This window comes from Pogoniulus pusillus, chromosome 40 (assembly GCF_015220805.1).
Source record: "Pogoniulus pusillus isolate bPogPus1 chromosome 40, bPogPus1.pri, whole genome shotgun sequence".
NCBI classification, from domain to species: domain Eukaryota; kingdom Metazoa; phylum Chordata; class Aves; order Piciformes; family Lybiidae; genus Pogoniulus; species Pogoniulus pusillus.
In genome coordinates, this window is record NC_087303.1 from 2009585 (window position 1) to 2028668 (window position 19084).

General features: G+C 61.2%; 1 protein-coding gene across 1 annotated transcript; it reads left to right on the top strand.

The window, feature by feature from the left end:
- Positions 1-6541: 6541 nt before the first annotated feature.
- Positions 6542-16327, top strand: MRPL45 (mitochondrial ribosomal protein L45). Its single transcript, XM_064174692.1, has 8 exons — positions 6542-6647; positions 7895-8093; positions 9628-9745; positions 10924-11022; positions 12790-12838; positions 13720-13869; positions 14419-14592; positions 15523-16327. The coding sequence occupies exons 1-8, from the start codon at positions 6591-6593 to the stop codon at positions 15580-15582; spliced, it is 906 nt and encodes a 301-aa protein (XP_064030762.1). The 5' UTR covers positions 6542-6590; the 3' UTR covers positions 15583-16327.
- Positions 16328-19084: the final 2757 nt, after the last annotated feature.

The window sequence follows — 19084 nt, forward strand, 5'->3', positions numbered from 1 at the left end:
CAGCCTGGCACTACCTGTCCAGACAGCTACCTGGGGTTGCTTTTCTCCCTGCCTTCAGCTAACTAACAGCCTCTTTCCTCCTCCTCCTCCTCCTCCTCCTCCTCCTCCTCCTCCTCCTCCTCCTCCTCCTCCTCCTCCTCCTCCTCCTCCTCCTCCTCCTCCTCCTCTTCCTCCCCCTCCTCCTCCTCCCCACCAAGGTCAGCGCTGGGAGGGTGTTGCTGAGCTCCTGGGAAAAGTCCCACAGCTCCCAGTGAACCCCCACAGCTCCCAGTAAAATTCCACAGCTCCTGGTGTAAGCCCAGGGGCATCCAACCCTCCGTGCCCAGGCTCACGTCCTCCCCATTAAAACAACCTCGGCGGCAGCAAAGGGGATTCTGCCTGCTTTGCCCTGCCTAAGCGGGCACCTCTGCCCACCCCGGGGGGTACCTCTGCCCACCCCAGGCTGCTACAGTTTGCCCCAGTCTACTGCTGCCCCCTTTAGGGCACTGCAGTCTGCTTAGTGGTACCTCTGCCCACCTTGGGGTACCTCTACCCACCCCAAGGGGCTGCAGTTCACCCCAGTGGCACCACTGTCCCCCTTAGGGTACCTCTGCCCACTTTGGGGTACCTCTGCCCATCCCAGGGGGCTGCAGTTCACCCCAGTGGCACCACTGTTCCCCTAGGGCACCACAGTCCACTTTGAGGTACCTCTGCCTACTTTGGGGTACCCCTTGCCCACTTTGGGGTACCTCTGCCCACCCGAGGGGGATGCAGCTCACCCCAGTCTACCACTGTCCCCCTTAGGGTAGCTCTGCCCACCTTGGGGTACCTCTGCCCACCCCATGGTACTTCTGCCCATCTTAGGGTACTGCTTCCCACCCCAGGATGCTTCAGCCCATCCCAAGGTGCTGCTGCCCACCCTGGGTTACCTCTGCCCACTGTGGGGTATCAGTGACTGCCTTAGGGTACCTCTGCCCACCCCAATGTGCTGCTGTCCCCCTTTGGGGTACCTCTACCCACTCCAGGGTATTTCTGGCCACTTTGGGGTACCACAGCCCACACCAGGGTGCTGCTGCCAACTCTGGGATACCTCTGCCTGCTCCAGGCTACTTCTGTCCATGCCAGGGTGCTGCTGCCCACTCTGGGATACCTCTGCCCACTTCGGAGTGCCACTGCCCACCCTAGAGTACCACCCAGGGTGCTGGCCACTCTAAGGGCTCCTGGAGGCCTTCTCCTCTGCAGGCTGCACAGCCCCAACTCTCTCAGCCTGTGCTCAGAGCAGAGCTGCTGCAGCCCTCTCAGCATCTTGGTGGCCTCCTCTGCACTGCCTCCAACACTTCCATGTCCTGCTTGTGCTGGGGGCTGCAGAACTGCCCCCAGGACTGCAGCTGGAGTCTGAGGAGAGCAGAGCCAAGGGGCAGCAGGGCAAGGGAGGGGATTCTCTTTCCAGTCTTCCAAACTGCAGTCCCTGGGTGGTTGTTGGGGTTTTTTCCCCTCTCTCTCCCCTTTGCTTGCCAGGAAAGAAGAAAATGAAGAAGATGAAGGAGAAGAAGATGAAGATGAAGAAGAAGAAGAAGAAGAGAAAAAGAAGATGAAGGCAAAGAAGACAAAGATGAAGAAGAAGAAGATAAGGAGAAGAAAAGAAGATGAAGGAGAAGAAGATGAAGATGAAGATGAAGAAGAAGAAGAAGAAGAAGAGGAAAAGAAGATGAAGGCAAAGATGAAGTAGTGGAAGAAAAGGAAAAGAAGATGAAGAAGAAGAGAAGAAGAAAAAGATGAAGAAGAAAGAAGAAGAAGAAAGAAGAAGACAAAGAAGAAGAAGAAAAAGGAAGAAGAAGAAGAAGAAGATGAAGAAAAAAGAAGACAAAAAAGGAAGAAGGAGAAGGAGAAGGAGGAGGAGGAGAAGGAGAAGGAGAAGGAGAAGGAGAAGGAGAAGGAGAAGGAGAAGAATAAGGAGAAGGAGAAGAAGGAGAAGAAGGAGAAGAAGGAGAAGAAGGAGAAGAAGGAGAAGAAGGAGAAGAAGAAGAAGAAGAAGAAGAAGAAGAAGAAGAAGAAGAAGAAGAAGAAGAAGAAGAAGAAGAAGAAGAAGAAGAAGAAGAAGATGATGATGGAGAGGAGGAGGAGGAGGAGGTTGAGGTTATTTTTGCTCCAAGTGATACCTCACTGTTTAAAATATCAGTTGGCACCGAGCTGGGAGGTGGCAGGAGGAGCTCTGGTGGTGGCGGTGGCAGGAACTGGGGCACTGGAGAAAGTACAGACACAGCTCTCAGCACATGGTGATGAAAGGCAAAGGCTGCCTGAGCCTGGGTTCATCTGGGGCTCTGGCGAGGCCACATTGTGCTGCAGAGCCCCCCGAGGAAGGGAAGGAGGCAGGGAAAGCAGCGGGAGCCCAGCATGGGGAGGGCTTTGGGAAGCTGCTGCCTTCCCCTCGCTCCTGCCGCCAAAGCCTCGCCCCGGGGCACGGACACATGGATGTGGGTAGAGCGTGGGGTAAGGGTGCCATGTGTCGGTGCCAGGGAAAGTTCATTGTTGGGGGAGGTAAACTCAATGCCTGCGATGCCAGCGGGGTGTGGGGAGAGAGTTTTCTCTCCTCCGCAGCAAGGGGTGGGCTGGAGCGGTGCCCTCGTGGGTCAGCGTGGGGTTGGGGGTGGGGACGGCTGAGGGGGGGGCTGCTGAGTGTCGTTTGGATGGAGGAGGGACTCAGCCTGGCTGTGCCACGGTGGGGACACTCCCAGGCCACCCCAGCTTGGCAGTGGGAAGAAGCCCAACCATGCCCCAGCCACGCTGAGAGACCTCACTGAGGTCAAAGCCTTTCCCCTGCCTTGCCCCTGCTGCCCTGGCACGGGCTGTGGGCAGGGGCAGAGCCGTGGCTGGGCAAGGCAGCAAGGTCAGGGGCAGGATAAACCTATTCCTGGAGCAGAGCTGCTCGCCACGGCGGGAGGCAGGCAGAGGAGATTGTCTCCTCTGAGCTCTAATTCCCGTGCCCAGCGCTGGGTGCTCTCCCGGTACGCGCTTGGCACCGGGGGACAACGAGGAGGGGAGGGGGGGGTTGGTGGCCACGCTGGCCACAGGGCTTGTGCCCAGCCAAAGGCTCTGGGTGGCTTCTGTGGCTGCTGGTCCCCGTGGGAGATATTGTTGGATGACAAATGCTGCTGTCAGCAGAGTCCGGAGAGAAAGAGAGGAAGAAAGAGCAAAACTCCACTGAGAAAAGCCTGGGGGAGGTGTGGGGGGGAAGCCTCCTCCTCCTCCTCCTCTGCCATGTCCCCACCAAACCAGGTCCTCCTGCAGTGCCAGACTGGGAAGGGCCTAGGGATAAATGGAATGGGGTGGAAGCCAGGAGCTGTAATTAGCCCAGAGACTCTGCAGCCACCAAGCACTTTAATTAGGAAGGGAAAGGCAGAAAGAAAACCAACAAGGGGTGGGGAAGAAAAGGAAAGAGAAAGATGCCAGGCTCTTCTCTTCTCTTCTCTTCTCTTCTCTTCTCTTCTCTTCTCTTCTCTTCTCTTCTCTTCTCTTCTCTTCTCTTCTCTTCTCTTCTCTTCTCTTCTCTTCTCTTCTCTTCTCTTCTCTTCTCTTCTCTTCTCTTCTCTTCTCTTCTCTTCTCTTCTCTTCTCTTCTCTTCTCTTCTCTTCTCTTCTCTTCTCTTCTCTTCTCTTCTCTTCTCTTCTCTTCTCCCCTCTTCTCTTCTCTTCTCCCCTCTTCTCTTCTCCCCTCTTCTCCCCTCTTCTCCCCTCTTCTCTTTTTCTCTTCCCTCCCTCTCCCCTTCCTCTCCTTTCCTCTTCCCTCCCTCTCCCTTTCCTCTCCCCTTCCTCTCCTCTCCTCTCCTCTCCTCTCCTCTCCTCTCTCCTCTCCTCTCCTCTCCTCTCCTCTCCTCTCCTCTCCTCTCCTCTCCTCTCCTCTCCTCTCCTCTCCTCTCCTCTCCTCTCCTCTCCTCTCCTCTCCTCTCCTCTCCTCTCCTCTCCTCTCCTCTCCTCTCCTCTCCTCTCCTCTCCTCTCCTCTCCTCTCCCCGCCCCCTCTTCTCCCCTCTCCCTTCTCCCATCTCCCCTCCCCTCTCTCCTCGTTTTTGCCCTTCCTGCCGAGAGCAGCCGGAGGGCACAGACTAATCCTGCCTCGCAGGTCCGGCTTAGGGCAGGAATCTCTGGTATTTGGGAGCATGGGGACAACGCAGCGCTCCAAGCTGGAAAGTGGCTTCTGGGGCCTCTTGCTCCGAGGGTAATCCCCGGGGGGTTGGGTGATGTTTTATTGCATCGCTTCTCACCCACCCCTCCCCGCCCATGCGTGCGTGTGGGTCTGCTCGTCCTCCTCTTCCTCCTCCTCCTCCTCCTGGCTCCACACCTACCCGCGGGGAGTTGCACAAGGCTGGAGCAAATGTGGCCGTGCCCCAGCCTGGAGCTGGGACAGCTCAGCTTTGGGCAGGTGCTGAGCACGTCCCACATCTGCGGATGCTCAGCTTCCTCCAGATCCCAGCCCTGGTCCTTGCTCTGCAGTGGTGCAAATCCCTGCCTGGTGGCTTTGTCTGCAAGGGGAAGGTCACGCGTGGGCTGGGGGCACTGTCCAAAAGCATCTCCAGAGGCCATCGCTGCCTTGGCAGGAGTGCTTCTGGGCCACGTTCGCCAGCAGCTCCCCCCATCCCATGGCGAGGACGTGGCCCCAAGCGGCTGCCAGAGCCCTGAAACAGCTGCCCCAAGGTGGTGAAACCAGCTGAGATGGCATCAGAGAGCAGCTCCGCAGCCGGGGCAGCCAGACAGGCTGGAAAAATCCAGCTCCACAAGTCCCAGGCCATGGGAAAACGCTGGGCTGTGGGACGCTGGGGCCAGCGACTGAGCCCTGGCTGCTCCACCACTGACTCCACCGACTCCTGAGGCTTCATCCCTGGGTTTTCCACAGGGGGAAACCGGCTCCGCTTTTCCTGCCAGCGGAGCGGCCAGGAGGAGCCCTCCCTCTCCTACTTCTGAGCCCGGGCGAGCATCCCTCCAGGCTTTCCGAGCTGTTGCTGTGATGCAGATTCAATCTCTCCACCCATGGGTGCTTGGCTCCCCCCTCCTCGGTGCTCCAACCTCGCTCCCCCTAAGCGAAGCCCCAGGGAAGCCGCTCCCGGCTCATCCCGCTCCCGGCGGCGCAGATAACAGCGTGGGCCGGGATCAACGGTCTCGGGCACAGCGGAGCCGTCACTACACATTAACCAGCTGTCCGGTGGAGCAACGCTTCCTCCTCGCCAAGATCAACAGCCCCAGAGCAAACCGGGACCACGGCCAGACCCGGCGGCGAGCGGAGCCTCCCGAGCCTCCGTTCCCCGCCCCAAGTCCCCTCAACCCCGGCTCCCACGGGGACCACCCCCGGGGTTCGCGTCCCCTCCTTCCCCGCGGAGGTGTTTGCCTCCGGGGCTTGGAAGATGGTCCAAGCCCTCCCCCTGCAGCGGGTGGGTGGGTGCTGAGCATCCCTAGGGTGTGTCTGAGGCAGCCAGAGCTGGAATTTCAAAGGGAAGGAGTTTTGGGATGAGGGTGGTTTGCTTCATGGCATCAGTGCTGCACTCTCAGACCCTCCTGCCCCTCCCACCCCCGGCTAAAACTGCTTCATCCCAGCGTGCCAGGCTGAGGGGGGGGTGGGGTGGGGGAACGTTTGGATGGGGTCCGCATCTCGGAGGCCTCCTTCACCCCCTGCTGCCACACCAAAGGCAGCAGGAGCGGCGCTGAGGTGCGGAGGGAAGGGGTCCCCGCAGCTCCGGGGGATATGGCTCAGCCTGACACCCCCCCAGGCACCCCCTCCGCGGAGGTCCCTTGCTTGGCGCACACGGCTCAGGGCTGACAGCTCCTTGGGAGGGGGTGTCCCTGCAGCTCCGAGGGACATGGCTGAGGCTGACGGCCCCCCCCAGCACCCACTTCACGGAGGTCCTGACACCGTAGTGCCCTCGCTTGTCGCGCATGCCTCAGGAGAGACCCCACTGGGGTGAGGGGGGGGCAGCGCATGTCCCTGGGGGGTGTTGTCCCTGCAGCCCCAAAGGACTCAGCCGAGCCCAGCACCCCCGCAGCAGACCCCACCCGGGGGTCCCTCATGGCACACGCCTCAGGGGCAGCTCCCGCACCCCACTCCTCAGCGCCCCTCGCCTGCAACCCCCCGCAGCAGACCCCACCCGGGGGTCCCTCATGGCACACGCCTCAGGGGCAGCTCCCGCACCCCCACTCCTCAGCGCCCCTCGGCTGCACCCCCCCGCAGCAGACCCCACCCGGGGGTCCCTCATGGCACACGCCTGAGGGGCAGCTCCCGCACCCCCACTCCTCAGCGCCCCTCGGCTCCGTCCCCAGCGCCCCCAGCCCCGCTCCAGGCTCCCCCTCCCGGCTCGGCAGCCGCGGGGAGGGGAGGGGCGGAGCCGAGCTGGGCGCGCCCGCGCGCGCACGGCCAGGGGGCGGAGCCAGCGCACAGGCTCCGCCCCCCCGCCGCAGCGCGTGGAATTTTCCACTCGCCGCCCGCGGCGCGAGCTCACGCCGGCCACGCCCCCTCCGCCCCCCTCCCCCTCCCCCCCGGTCCCCCCCCGACGGCACCGGCGCGCGCGCCCCCGCCGCTCAGGCTCCGCCCCTGCCGTACCTCCCGGCAGGCGCCGCGGCGGGCAAAGATGGCGGCCGGCGGCAGGGCGGGCGTGGGGCGCCTGGGCCTGAGGCCCCTGTGGAAGGTGAGGGCCTGGGGGGGCCGAGGGGACGTGGGGGGGCTGAGGGGACAGGGGGGGACAGGGTGGGGAGGAGAGGCTGTGGGGAGCTGAGGGGTCGTGAGGGTCTGGGGGAGGCACAGAGGGCGTGAGGGGACTGAGTGACCTCGGAGGAGCGGAGGGGACGTGGGGGGGCTGAGGAGCCCTGGGGGGGCTGAGGGGACATGGGGGGACAGGGGGGAGGAGAGGCTGTGGGGAGCGGAGGGGTCGTGGGGGTCTGGAGGGCTGGGGGAGCCTGAGGGACGGTGGTGAGGATGAGAGCTGTGGGGGCAGTGTGGAAGGTGAACACCTCCCTGAGAGGAGAGCCTCAGGAGTTGGGGCTGGGGGAGACCTGGGCAGCAGTGCCCAGGTGGGCAGCAGAGCCAATGGCAGCCTGGGCTGGCTGAGGAGCAGTGTGGGCAGCAGGAGCAGGGAGGTTCTTGTGCCCCTGTGCTCAGCACTGCTCAGGCCACCCCTGCAGTGCTGTGCCCAGCTCTGGGCTCCTCCATTGCAGAGAGCTGCTGAGGTGCTGGCAGGTGCCCAGAGCAGGGCAGCAAGGCTGGGGAGGGGCCTGGAGCACAGCCCTGTGAGGAGAGGCTGAGGGAGCTGGGGGGGTGCAGCCTGCAGCAGAGGAGGCTCAGGGCAGAGCTGATTGCTGCCTGCAGCTGCCTGCAGGGAGGCTGTAGCCAGGTGGGGTTGGGCTCTGCTGCCAGGCAGACAGCACCAGAAGAAGAGGACCCAGGCTGAAGCTGTGGCAGGGCAGGTTGAGGCTGGATGTGAGGAGGAAGTTCCTGGCAGAGAGAGTGATTGGCACTGGAATGGGCTGCCCAGGGAGGTGGTGCAGTGCCCATGGCTGGAGGTGTTGCAGCCAAGCCTGGCTGGGGGCACTGAGTGCCATGGTGTGGTTGGTTGGGCAGGGCTGGGTGCCAGGCAGGGCTGGGTGCCAGGCTGGGCTGGGGGAGCTTGGAGCTCTCTTCCCACCTTGGGTGAGCCTCCCTAGGTTCCCCTTGTTGGTAGCCTCCTTGGGCTCCACTTGGTGCCCTCAGAAGGCAGGTGGGAGGAACCTCTCTCACAGCCCCAGTGCAGTGCCCATGGCTGGAGGTGTTGAGGCCAAGCCTGGCTGGGGCACTGAGTGCCATGGTGTGGTTGGTTGGGCAGGGCTGGGTGCCAGGCTGGGCTGGGGGAGCTTGGAGCTCTCTGCCAGCCTGGCTGATTCTAGGACTCCTCTCCCTTAGGCTGCAGCCTCTGTGCTGCGTCCTGCTGGAGCTGCCCCAGGCTGTCTCATTGTCCCAGTGAGGACGAAGAAGAAGCACTACTCTCTCCCAGAGTGGGCCAGGGAGCTGACCCCAGAGCAGAAGGAGCAGAGGCTCAGATCCTCAGGCCTCATCTTTCCTGAGGAACGTATGGAGAGGACCTTCTACTTGGCCTGCACAGGTGCTGGGGAGCTGCCTTGGGGCTCCTCTTGAGGGCTGAGGGGGGGGGACTGTTGGTAAGAGCTTGGAATGCCAGGAGGAGGAATGGGTTTAGAATGGCAGAGGGGGAGATGGAAACTGGATGTGAGAGACTGGCACAGGTTGAGGGAGGTGAGAGCCTGGCACAGGTTTCCCAGGGTGGTTGTGGAGCACAGAAGCACCCAATGTGATCTTTGATCACATTGGGTGCTTCTGTGCTCCACAACCTCCCTGGAGGTGCTCAGGACCAGCTTGGATGAGGCTTTGAGTGACCTGTTCTAGTGGGAGGTGTCCCTGCTTATGGTGGGGGGGTTGGAACTGGCTGAGCTTTGAGGTCCCTTCCAACCTAACCCATTCTGTGACAGTTAAAGCCCTGGTGGCAGCAAATGTCTGTCTGCAGTAAACTCAGTGCCATGCTCTGCCTCCTGGGGAGGGGCAGCAGCTGCCCTGCTTTGCCTCGGGAGCCTGTCAAGATGTTGGCCCTTAGGGGCATGCACAAGGAGGAGTTTGCTTGCCCTGCTCCTGAGTGGGCAGGAAAACTGAGGAAAGGGCTGGAGGAGAGGAGCAGCTGAGGGAGCTGGAGGTGGTTAGGCTGGAGGAGTCCTCGTTGCTCTCTACAGCTCCCTGAAAGGAGGCTGCAGTGAGCTGGGGTTGGGCTCAGCTCCCTAGGAGCAGGTGATAGAGGGAGAGGAAATGGCCTCAGGTTTGCAGCAGGGCAGGTTTTAGGTTGGCAATGAGGAACAATTTCCCTCCTGCAAGAGTGGTGAGGGATTGGTAGAGGCTGCCCAGAGAAGAGCTGAGCTTGGTTGGGCTCAGCTCCCTAGGAGCAGGTGATAGAGGGAGAGGAAATGGCCTCAGGCTTGCAGCAGGGCAGGTTTTAGGTTGGCCATGAGCAACAATTTCCCTCCTGCAAGAGTGGTGAGGGATTGGCAGAGGCTGCCCAGGGAAGAGCTGAGCTTGGTTGGGCTCAGCTCCCTAGGAGCAGGTGATAGAGGGAGAGGAAATGACCCCAGGTTTGCAGCAGGGCAGGTTTTAGGTTGGCCATGAGGAACAATTTCCCTCCTGCAAGAGTGGTGAAGGAAAGAGCTGAGGTTGGGCTCTGCTCCCTAGGAGCAGGTGATAGAGGGAGAGGAAATGGCCTCAGGCTTGCAGCAGGGCAGGTTTTAGGTTGGCAATGAGGAACAATTTCCCTCCTGCAAGAGTGGTGAGGGATTGGCAGAGGCTGCCTGGGGAGGTGGTGGAGTCCTCATGACCCCTGTGGCCATGGTGGGGTTGGGTTGCTGGACTCGGGGATCTCAGAGAGCTTTTCCAACACAAACAGTTCTGTTGTGTTCTGAGTGTGGCTTCTCCTCCTCCCCTGGGCCGTGTGGCAGAGGAGAGCAGGCAGCAGGCAGTGCTGTGTTAGCCTGGCAGGGAGCAGTGTTGCTTCTCCAGCCACCAGCAGCCAGGGCCCTGCCTCCTCCTTCCTTTCCTGTTGCTGTTTTGGAGCCCCCTCCTGACCTTGCTCTCTCCTGCAGCTGACATCATCGACCCTTATGTGCCTCCTGAGGGTGATGCTCGTCTGACCTCTCTGTCCAAGGATGGGCTGAAGCAGAGGATGCAGAAGCTGAAGCAAAGTGCTGCCTCCCAGCTGGCGTGAGTGCTGCTCTGGGCTGGGCCTGAGCTTGGAGAGCCGGTCAGAGACTCCCAGAATGGGTTGGGTTGGAAGGATTGGAAGCTGATCCCATGCCTGCTTTGAGGAGAAGTCAGCCTGGACTGGCAGGATGGGGAGGGTGGGCAGAAGGTGCTTCAGAAGCCCTGTGGAGAGAGCACTTTGGCCACTGAACCGTGTCCTGTGGTGGTGTTGGGCTCAGAGATTCATGGCAGGGCTTGGGTTAGACCTTCAAGGTCAACCAATTCCAGTCTCCTGCCAGCTCTCACCAGCCCAGGCTGCTCAGGGCCTCATCCAGCCTGGTCCTGAACATCTCCAGGGAGGTTGTGGAGCACAGAAGCACAGAATGTGATCTTTGATCACATTCTGTGCTTCTGTGCTCCACAACCTCCCTGAGCAAACCTGTGCCAGGGTCTCACCACCCTCAACCTGTGCCAGGGTCTCCTCACCCTCAACAAGTTCTTCCTCATCTCCACTCTGATTCCCCTCTCCCAGCTTGTTCCTCCTCCTGGCACTCCCAGCTCTTCTCACCAGTCCCTCTCCAGCTCTCCTGCAGCCCCTTCAGGCACTGGAAGGTTGCTCTGGAGCCTTCTCTCCATCCTGAACAGCCTCAACTCTCCCAGCCTGTCCCCACAGCAGAGGTTCTTCAACCCTCTGATCATTTTTGTGGCCTCCTCTGGACCTGCTCCAGCAGCTCCAGGTCCTTGTGCTGGGGACTCCAGAGCTGGATGCAGTGCTCCAGGTGGGATCTCAGCAGAACGGGGGTGTGGGATTTGGGTGCAGGGCCTGGCTGTAGGATGTAGATGCAGGACTGGGAGGCAGAATTTAGCCCTTGTGTGCATTCCTCACCCAGGCACACCCAAGCCCACCTCTCAGGCAGCACCTAAGGAGCTACAGAGGCTCTCCAGCCCTCTGATCATCTTCATGGCCTCCCCTGCACCCACTCCAGCAGCTCCATGCCCTTGTGCTGGGGGCAGCAGGACCTTTGCTGAGGATTCTTTGTGTTTGCAGCCCTGTGACTGTTTTAGGAGCACATGAAGGTGCTCTCTTCTCTCAGTTCCTGCCTGCTAAAAGCTGGACAAGACCTTTTGTCATCATTTGAAACCTGCAAGGTGGTTCCAGGTTACTCTTTACTTACCAGAACCTTCCCTTGTCTTTTCAGGCTGAGGAAGATCAAAGATCATGATCCAGATTTCAGCACCAAGACCTTCCCAGAGCAAGCTCAGCAGATCTTTATTGAAGCTCACAATTGCCTCACCAAGTAAGAGCTCTTCTCTGGCCCCTGGGGTTGTGTGGGGCCTGCTTGGCTTTGCTGCTCTTGTTCTGCTTCTCTTCCTTGGCTTTCTAATCCGTGCACCACAAAGGTGAGCCCAGGGCTGGAGCAGCTCTGCTCTGAGCACAGGCTGAGGGAGCTGGGGGGGTGCAGCCTCCAGAGGAGAAGGCTCCAGGGGCAGCTGAGAGCTGCTGCCAGTGCCTGAAGGGAGCCTGCAGGGAGGCTGCAGAGAGACTTTTGCTGAGAGGGCCTGGAGCCAGCCCAAGGGGGAATGGTTTGGAGCTGAGACAGAGCAGGCTGAGAGTGGAGCTGAGGAAGGAGTTGTGGAGTGTGAGGGTGGTGAGAGCCTGGCCCAGGCTGCCCAGGGAGGCTGATGCTGTTTCCTGCCTGGGGGGTGTTGAGGGCCAGGCTGGATGAGGCCTGGAGCATCTGAGCCTAGCTGAGAGCTGTCCCTGCCCGTGGTGGGGAGGTTGGAGCAGATGATTTTTGTGGTCCCTTCCAGCCCTGCCTGATTCTCTGATCCCTGAGGTCCCTTCCAGCCTGAGCCCTTCACTGCCATGGGCTGGGTGATGTGGTGGAGTTAGCTCAGAGGCTGCACAAGAAGGCTGGGGAGGGACATTTTAGGCTGTCAGGCAGTGATGGGACTGGGGGGGGATGGAGCAAAGCTGGAAATGGGGAGAGTCAGCCTGGGTGATAGGAAGAAGTTCTTCAGCATGAGGCTGCTGAGCCTAGCTGAGAGCTGTCCCTGCCTGTGGCAGGGGAGTTGGAAGAGAAGATCTCTGAGCCCCCTTCCGGCCTGAGCCATTCTCTGGTGACCTCTGCAAGCAGCTCTCGATCTCTTCCTGCTCTTCACCCCATTCCTAGGAGGAGATTTTGCTCAGAACTTCCTTGCTGCTGATCATGAAAAGCAGGCTGCAGAGGATCCCATCCTGCCCTGGCCTGCAGGCAGGAGCTGGAGCTGCTGCAGCTCTGCTCTCTCAGCAGTGAGTGGGTGGCTGGTGCTGCTCAGCTGCAGGCAGTTGCTTGGCTGGCAGCTGAGGCTCCTCTGCCTCACTCCACTTTCCAGGAACAGAGCAGCTTTCCAAACCACAGCCTCCCTGCTCCCAGCTCCAAACAGCAGGCAGGCATTTAGGGCAGAGCAGCTTCCAGGAGGGTGGTGTCCTTGTGCCTCGCCTTGAAGACCTCTCAAGCTGACCTCGTGCTGAGGTCACAGCTTGTTCTGCTTTGCCACTCAGCTTTGGTGGCTTCTAGGAAGAGGAAATTCTTAGGACCACAGAATCCCAGACTGGAAGGGAGCTCAGAGATCATCTGCTCCAACCAGCCCTGGTTGCTTAAGGCCTCATCCAACCTGGCCCTCAACACCCCCAGGCAGGAGGCAGCCACAGCCTCCCTGGGCAGCCTGGGCCAGGCTCTCACCACCCTCACACTCAGCTTCTGCCTCAGCTCCACTCTCAGCCTGCTCTGCCTCAGCTCCAAACCATTCCCCCTTGGGCTGGCTCCAGACCCCCTCAGCAGAAGTCTCTCTGCAGCCTCCCTGCAGGCTCCCTTCAGGCACTGGCAGCAGCTCTCAGCTGCCCCTGGAGCCTTCTCCTCCCCAGCTCCCTCAGCCTGTGCTCACAGCAGAGCTGCTCCAGCCCTGGGCTCATCTTTGTGGCCTCCTCTGGTGTCACTCCAGCAGCTCTGTGTCCTTGTGAGCAGAGCTCTTGGGCTGTGTTTGCCTGGCTCTGGCCTCACTCTGGCCTCTTTCACTTGCAGCTTTAACAAGCAGAAGCTTCACTCCCTGGTCACGGAGCGCTGCTACCCGGTGAGTGTCCACCTGGCTGGACCTGACCTCCTCCAGGCTCTTGAAGCATCTCTAAACCTCGTTGGCTGCCTCTTGGATGCAGTGAAAACACAACTGGGTGGGAAAGGAGGAGCTAAGGAATAAATAGAGCCATGGAACTGGGTGGCAGAGACCTTGGAGGGCATCAAACCTAACCTACAGCTCAGGGTCCCACCACTGCCACCAAACCACAGCCCTCAGCATCACATCCAGGGGGCTCTGAAGCACCTCCAGGGCTGGGGACTCCACCACCTCCCTCTGGTGACCCTTTCAGAGAGTGACTTTTTCCTTCTCTCCAACCTGAGCCTCTCTTGGTGCAACCTGAGGCCATTTCTTGTCCTGTTGCATATGAGGAGATACCCAGAAGATAAATCCTTCATTGTGTGCAGAGTTGATTTGTCCTTCAGAGGGTGGCTTGGGTTGGAAGGGACCTTCAAGCTCAGCCAGTGCCAACACCCTGCCATGGGCAGGAACACCTCTCACCAGCCCAGGGTGCCCAAGGCCTTATCCAGCCTGGCTTTGAACACCTCCAGGGAGGTTGTGGAGCACAGAAGCACCCAATGTGATCAAAGATCACATTGGGTGCTTCTGTGCTCCACAACCTCCCTGAGCAAACCTGTGCCAGGGTCTCAGCACCCTCAACCTGTGCCAGGGTCTCAGCACCCTCAACCTGTGCCAGGGTCTCAGCACCCTCAACCTGTGCCAGGGTCTCAGCACCCTCAACCTGTGCCAGGGTCTCAGCACCCTCAACCTGTGCCAGGGTCTCAGCACCCTCAACCTGTGCCAGGGTCTCTGCCCACCCTCACTGTCAGCAATTTCACCCTTCCCTCCCCTCACATCCTCTTGCCTTCTGTTCCCTGCAGGACATGGTCCGAGGCAACAGGTACAAGACCATCAGGTGGAGCTTCGTGGAGTCCCTGGAGCCTCCCAGAGTGGTTCACCTGCGCTGTGACAGCATCGTCAACAGGGGCAACCTCTACGGCCAGGTCACAGTCAGGATGCACACGCGGCAGGTACAGCCCTGCCCCTCCCCCTCCCCCTCCCCTTGCCGGTTGCCCCCTCCCCTCCCCCTCCCCTTGCCGGTTGCCCCCTCCCCTCCCCCTCCCCTTGCCGGTTGCCCCCTCCCCTCCCCCTCCCCTTGCCGGTTGCCCCCTCCCCTCCCCCTCCCCTTGCCGGTTGCCCCCTCCCCCCCCTCCCCTTGCCGGTTGCCCCCTCCCCTCCCCCTCCCCTTGCCGGTTGCCCCCTCCCCTCCCCCTCCCCTTGCCGGTTGCCCCCTCCCCCTCCCCTTGCCGGTTGCCCCCTCCCCTCCCCCTCCCCTTGCCGGTTGCCCCCTCCCCTCCCCCTCCCCTTGCCGGTTGCCCCCTCCCCTCCCCCTCCCCTTGCCGGTTGCCCCCTCCCCTCCCCCTCCCCTTGCCGGTTGCCCCCTCCCCTCCCCTTGCCAGTTGCCCCCCCCTCGCCTCTGCCGCCGCTCCCCCACCCCCTTTGCCGCGCTCCCCGCCCCGCCTCTGCCCCCGCCCCCCCTTTGCCGCTCCCCCACGGCGGTGCCGGGGCCGTGCCCGCAGGTTCTGGCCATCTATGACCGCTTCGGGCGGCTGATGTACGGGGAGGAGCAGGCCCCCCGGGACGCGCTGGAGTATGTCGTGTTCGAGCGGTACTTGGCCAACCCCTACGGCACCTGGAGGATGCACGGCAAGATCCTGCCGGCCTGGGCGCCCCCCAAGCAGCCAATCGTCAAGGTAAAGCCCCCGGGGCGGGCCTGGGGCTGGCTGAAGCAGAGGGGGAAGGTTGGGTCAGAGCAAAGCTGAGCTGCCTGTGAGGGGAGGGCCTGGAGCAGATCGGTTCTGAGCTCCCCCCAGTTCAGGAGGGGCAAGAAACAGCTGGAGAGAGCCCAGGGGAGGCTGCAGAGCTGCTGAGGGGCCTGGAGCAGCAATGAGAGGAGCAAAGGCTGAGAGCCTGCAGAGGAGCAGCCCCAGAGGGCAGCTGAGCAGTGCTCAGCAAGAGATAAAGCCTGGGGGGCAAGAGGCTGGGACCAGACTCTGCTCAGTGGTGCCCAGGGACAGCACAAGGAGCACAAACTGGCACCCAGGAGGCTCCATCTGAGCAGGAGAAAGTTGTTTGGTGTGAGGGTGCAGAGCCCTGGAGCAGGCTGCCCAGAGAGGCTGTGGAGTCTCCTTGTGTGCAGAGCTCCCCCTGGGCACTGTGCTGCTGGGCAAGCTGCTGGGGGTGCCCTGCTGGGGCAGGGCTGGGCTTGGCCTGGCTGAGCTCCAGAGCTCCCTTCCCGCCTCACCATGCTGGGATTTTGGGATGCAGACTTATTTGGTTGTGGTTTTAATTCCAGCCTCTGGCTCCTGGGAGCTGCAGGGGAAGGCTTTGGGGACAGTTTGGCTCCTTGGTGACAGTTTTGGGGGGGTGGGTATGGGAATCACTGCTCCCTGTACCCAGCCTGGCTGCAGTGGTGCTAAACCCAGGTCCTGGAGAGGAAAGAGAGGACAACCAGAGTGCAGTACAAGCATCTGAGTCCCCTCCTGTGCTGCTGTCACCTTGGGCACCTTCTTGTACCAGCCCTTGGCATTGCCTGCACCCCCTGCTCTGTGCCATGGGGAGCTCCAGTGGCAGCCACTTGGAGCTGCTCTGTGTCACCTTCATTTTGTTCCTTGCTTTTGCAGACTGTGATGATTCCTGGCCCAGCCTTGGACCCCTCTCAAGAGTATGAAGAAGCAAAGTAGGGAGTTCAGAGCCTGTAAAGGGCAGAGCAGTGCAGGCAACCCTGGAGGGAAGAGGTGGAGGTAGCAGCTTGGACATGGCTCTGCCTTGCCAGGGAGCAAGAGGCTCCAGAAATGGACTCACCCCAAAGCCAGGAGGCTCCAGAAATGGATCCCTTCAAATCCAGGAGTGCTTCAGAAATGTCCCCCCCCCGAGTCAAGAGGCCTCAGAAGTGGACCCCAGACGCTAAGAAATTGGCTCTAAGCTGAAGGAGAGAGGCCTGGGAGGGGATTCAGATGAGCTCTGAGAAGATCTTAACTCCCTCCAAGCAGCCTGAGTGTGCTGCAGCAGCTTCAGGCTCTCTCCTTTCTGGGAGGAGGAGAAATTTGTTCTCTTCTCCCTGCCCTCTTGGCTGCCCCCTCTCCTCAGCTGGCACCCTGAGAAGCCTTGGCAGCAGCAGTGTGCCCAGAGGAAGGGACATTTGGCACTGCCAGGGGAAGTGCCATCGACCTGGTGGGCTTTCAGTGGCAGTGGCTCTTGGCTCTGTTCTTTTTCTCACCCCCCCAACCCTCCTTCCCTCCCTGTGCTGGTTCCCAGGCCTCCTCTCTTTGCCAGAAGACAGGAGGAGGAGCAGCCAACCCCTTTCGTTCTCCTTGGGCGGCTCCAGGGCTTGGGCTCCTCCTGCAGGGCTGCTTGGGTAAAGGCAAAGCTTCCCCCGGGGGCTGCAGCACAGCACCCAGGAGGTAATAAAAGGTTTTGACTCCTGCACTCAGAGTTTGTGTCCACCAAGACCCTCCTGAGAGGCAGCACTGCCACTGGGGTGGGGGTGGGAGAGGGCTGAGTGTGGCTTTGTGCTGGCTGCAGGTCTCAGCAGAGCACAAGAGGGGCAGGGACCTGCTGGAGTGGGTGCAGGGGAGGTCACGAAGATGATCAGAGGGCTGGAGGGCTTCTGTAGCTCCCTAGGTGCTGCCTGAGGGGTGGGCTTGGGTGGTGCCTGGGTGAGGAATGCACACAAAGGCCAAACTCTGCCTCCCAGTCCTGCCCCCTGCCCCCAGACCCCTGCCCCCAAACCCCTGCCCCCAAATCCCTGCACCCAGACCCTGCACCCAAACCCTGCAACCAAATCCCTGCACTCAGATCCTGCACCTAAATGCCTGCACCCAGGTCCTACAGCCACACCCTGCACCCAAATGCCTGCACCCAAATCCAACACCCAGACCCTGTACCCCTGCTCTGCTCTTCAGAGATCCCACCTGGAGTCCTGCATCCAGCTCTGGAGCCCCAGAGCAAGGACCTGGAGCTGCTGGAGCAGGTCCAGAAGAGGCCATGAAGATGATCAAAGGGTTGGAGAACCTCCCTGTGGGGACAGGCTTGGGAGAGTTGGAGCTGTTCAGCCTGGAGAAGGCTCCAGGGAGACCTCAGAGCAACCTTCCAGTGCCAGGAGGAGGGTGGTGAGACCCTGGCAGAGGTTGCCCAGGGAGGTGCTCAGGACCAGGCTGGATGAGTCCCTGAGCAGCCCTGTGCTGCTGGGTGCTGTCCCAGCCCCCTAACAGGGAGGTTTAGCACTGCCTGATCCTGGAGCTCCCTTCCCACCCAACCCTTTCTGTGACTCTGCTGTCAGTGAGTGGCTGGCACCATCCTGTGGGCACGCTGGCATCTGCACCAGCTGCTTTGGCTGTGTGGCTTGGGGCAGAACACACCCAGAGGTTGCTTTTCCTCATGCTCTCTGCTCAGCTCTTCTTGCTCAGGTCCCTTCCCTCCTGACCTGAGACCCAAACACTCTCTGCTCACCACGCAGGGAATCAGAACCCAGCAGGCTGGCAGAGAGCTCCAAGCTCCCCCAGCCCAGCCTGGCACCCAGCCCTGCCCAACCAACCACACCATGGCACTCAGTGCCCCAGCCAGGCTTGGCCTCAGCACCTCCAGCCATGGGCACTGCACCACCTCCCTGGGCAGCCCATTCCAGTGCCAATCACTCTCTCTGCCAACAACTTCCTCCTCACATCCAGCCTGACCCTGCCCTGCCACAGCTTCAGCCTGGGTCCCTTCTTCTGGCCATAGCTGCCTGGCAGCAGAGCCCAACCCCAGCTGGCTACAGCCTCCCTGCAGGCAGCTGCAGGCAGCAATCAGCTCTGCCCTGAGCCTCCTCTGCTGCAGGCTGCACCCCCCCAGCTCCCTCAGCCTCTCCTCACAGGGCTGTGCTCCAGGCCCCTCCCCAGCCTTGCTGCCCTGCTCTGGGCACCTGCCAGCACCTCAGCATCTCTCTGCAATGGAGGAGCCCAGAGCTGGACACAGCCCTGCAGGGGTGGCCTGAGCAGTGCTGAGCACAGGGGCACAAGAACCTCCCTGCTCCTGCTGCCCACACTGCTCCTCAGCCAGCCCAGGATGCCAGGAAGCCTCAGGTTTGCTTTGCCCTCAGCCCCTCTCCAGCTCTCCTCACGCTTCAGGGCAGTGCTTTGGGTTTGGGTTTTCTTTTATTTCTCCTTGAAGGAGGTTTTGCAGCTCCTGGTGCTGCTGGACTCATTCAGTGCTGCTGGTGAATGAAGGCTTGAAAAGGCAGAATCTCATCTCGGTGCTCTCTCCGGAGCAGAGCCAGCCCTGGAATCCCTTTCATCTCCTTTGGAAGCCAGAGGGCTGGCACAAGCTGTCTGCCTTCCCTGGAGGGCTCTTCCCTGCTGCCTACGCTCCCTGCAGGAGCTGGAGACAGCTTCAGGGCTCCAGCAGATGGGAGCTGAGCTGGGAGCTGGAGACAGCTTCAGGGCTCCAGCAGATGGGAGCTGGAAGGAAGCCCTGAGAGCTGCCTGCTCTGGGTCTGGGCTGGCTGAGGCAGCTCAGAGCAGGTCGTGGACTCCCAGGCTGGTTTGGGTTGGAAGGGACCTCTAAAGCTCAATCCAACCTCCCCTGCAGTCAGCAGGGACAGCCCCAACCAGAGCAGGTTGCTCAGAGCCCCAAGCAGCCTGAGCTGCAGTGGTGCCAGGGATGGGGCAGCTGCCACTTCTCTGGGCAGCCTGGGGCAGGCTCTCAGCACCCTCAGGATGATGAATCCCAGGCCAGGATGGCCAGGAGCCACCTGGGGCCAGCAGGGAGCTTCCTCAGCTCTGGCTCTGAAGGAGGGCAGCTGGAGAGGCTTTTCTGGGAGCTTGGCATTTCCTTCTGCTCTGGCAGAGTGGCTCCCAGCTCCCACAGCTCTGCAACTGACTCCCTCAGCTTCCCCCACAGCCTCTGCTCCTGAGCCTCCTCCACAGCCTCAGCTCCTGAGCTTCCCCCACAGCCTCAGCTCCTGAGCCTCCCCCACAGCCTCAGCTCCTAAGCTTCCCTCACAGCCTCCTCTCCTGAGCTTCCCCCACAGCCTCTGCTCCTGAGCCTCCCCCACAGCCTCAGCTCCTGAGCTTCCCTCACAGCCTCAGCTCCTGAGCTTCCCCCACAGCCTCAGCTCCTGAGCCTCCCCCACAGCCTCAGCTCCTGAGCCTCCCCCACAGCCTCTGCTCCTGAGCCTCCTCCACAGCCTCAGCTCCTGAGCTTCCC

Bases quoted from the DNA above. Each gene is read 5' to 3' on its own strand.
- MRPL45 (XM_064174692.1), top strand. From the start codon at position 6,591: ATGGCGGCCGGCGGCAGGGCGGGCGTGGGGCGCCTGGGCCTGAGGCCC. The intron at 12,839-13,719 runs GTGAGTGTCCAC...TGTTCCCTGCAG, and splicing joins TCACGGAGCGCTGCTACCCG to GACATGGTCCGAGGCAACAG. The intron at 14,593-15,522 runs GTAAAGCCCCCG...TTGCTTTTGCAG, and splicing joins CCAAGCAGCCAATCGTCAAG to ACTGTGATGATTCCTGGCCC.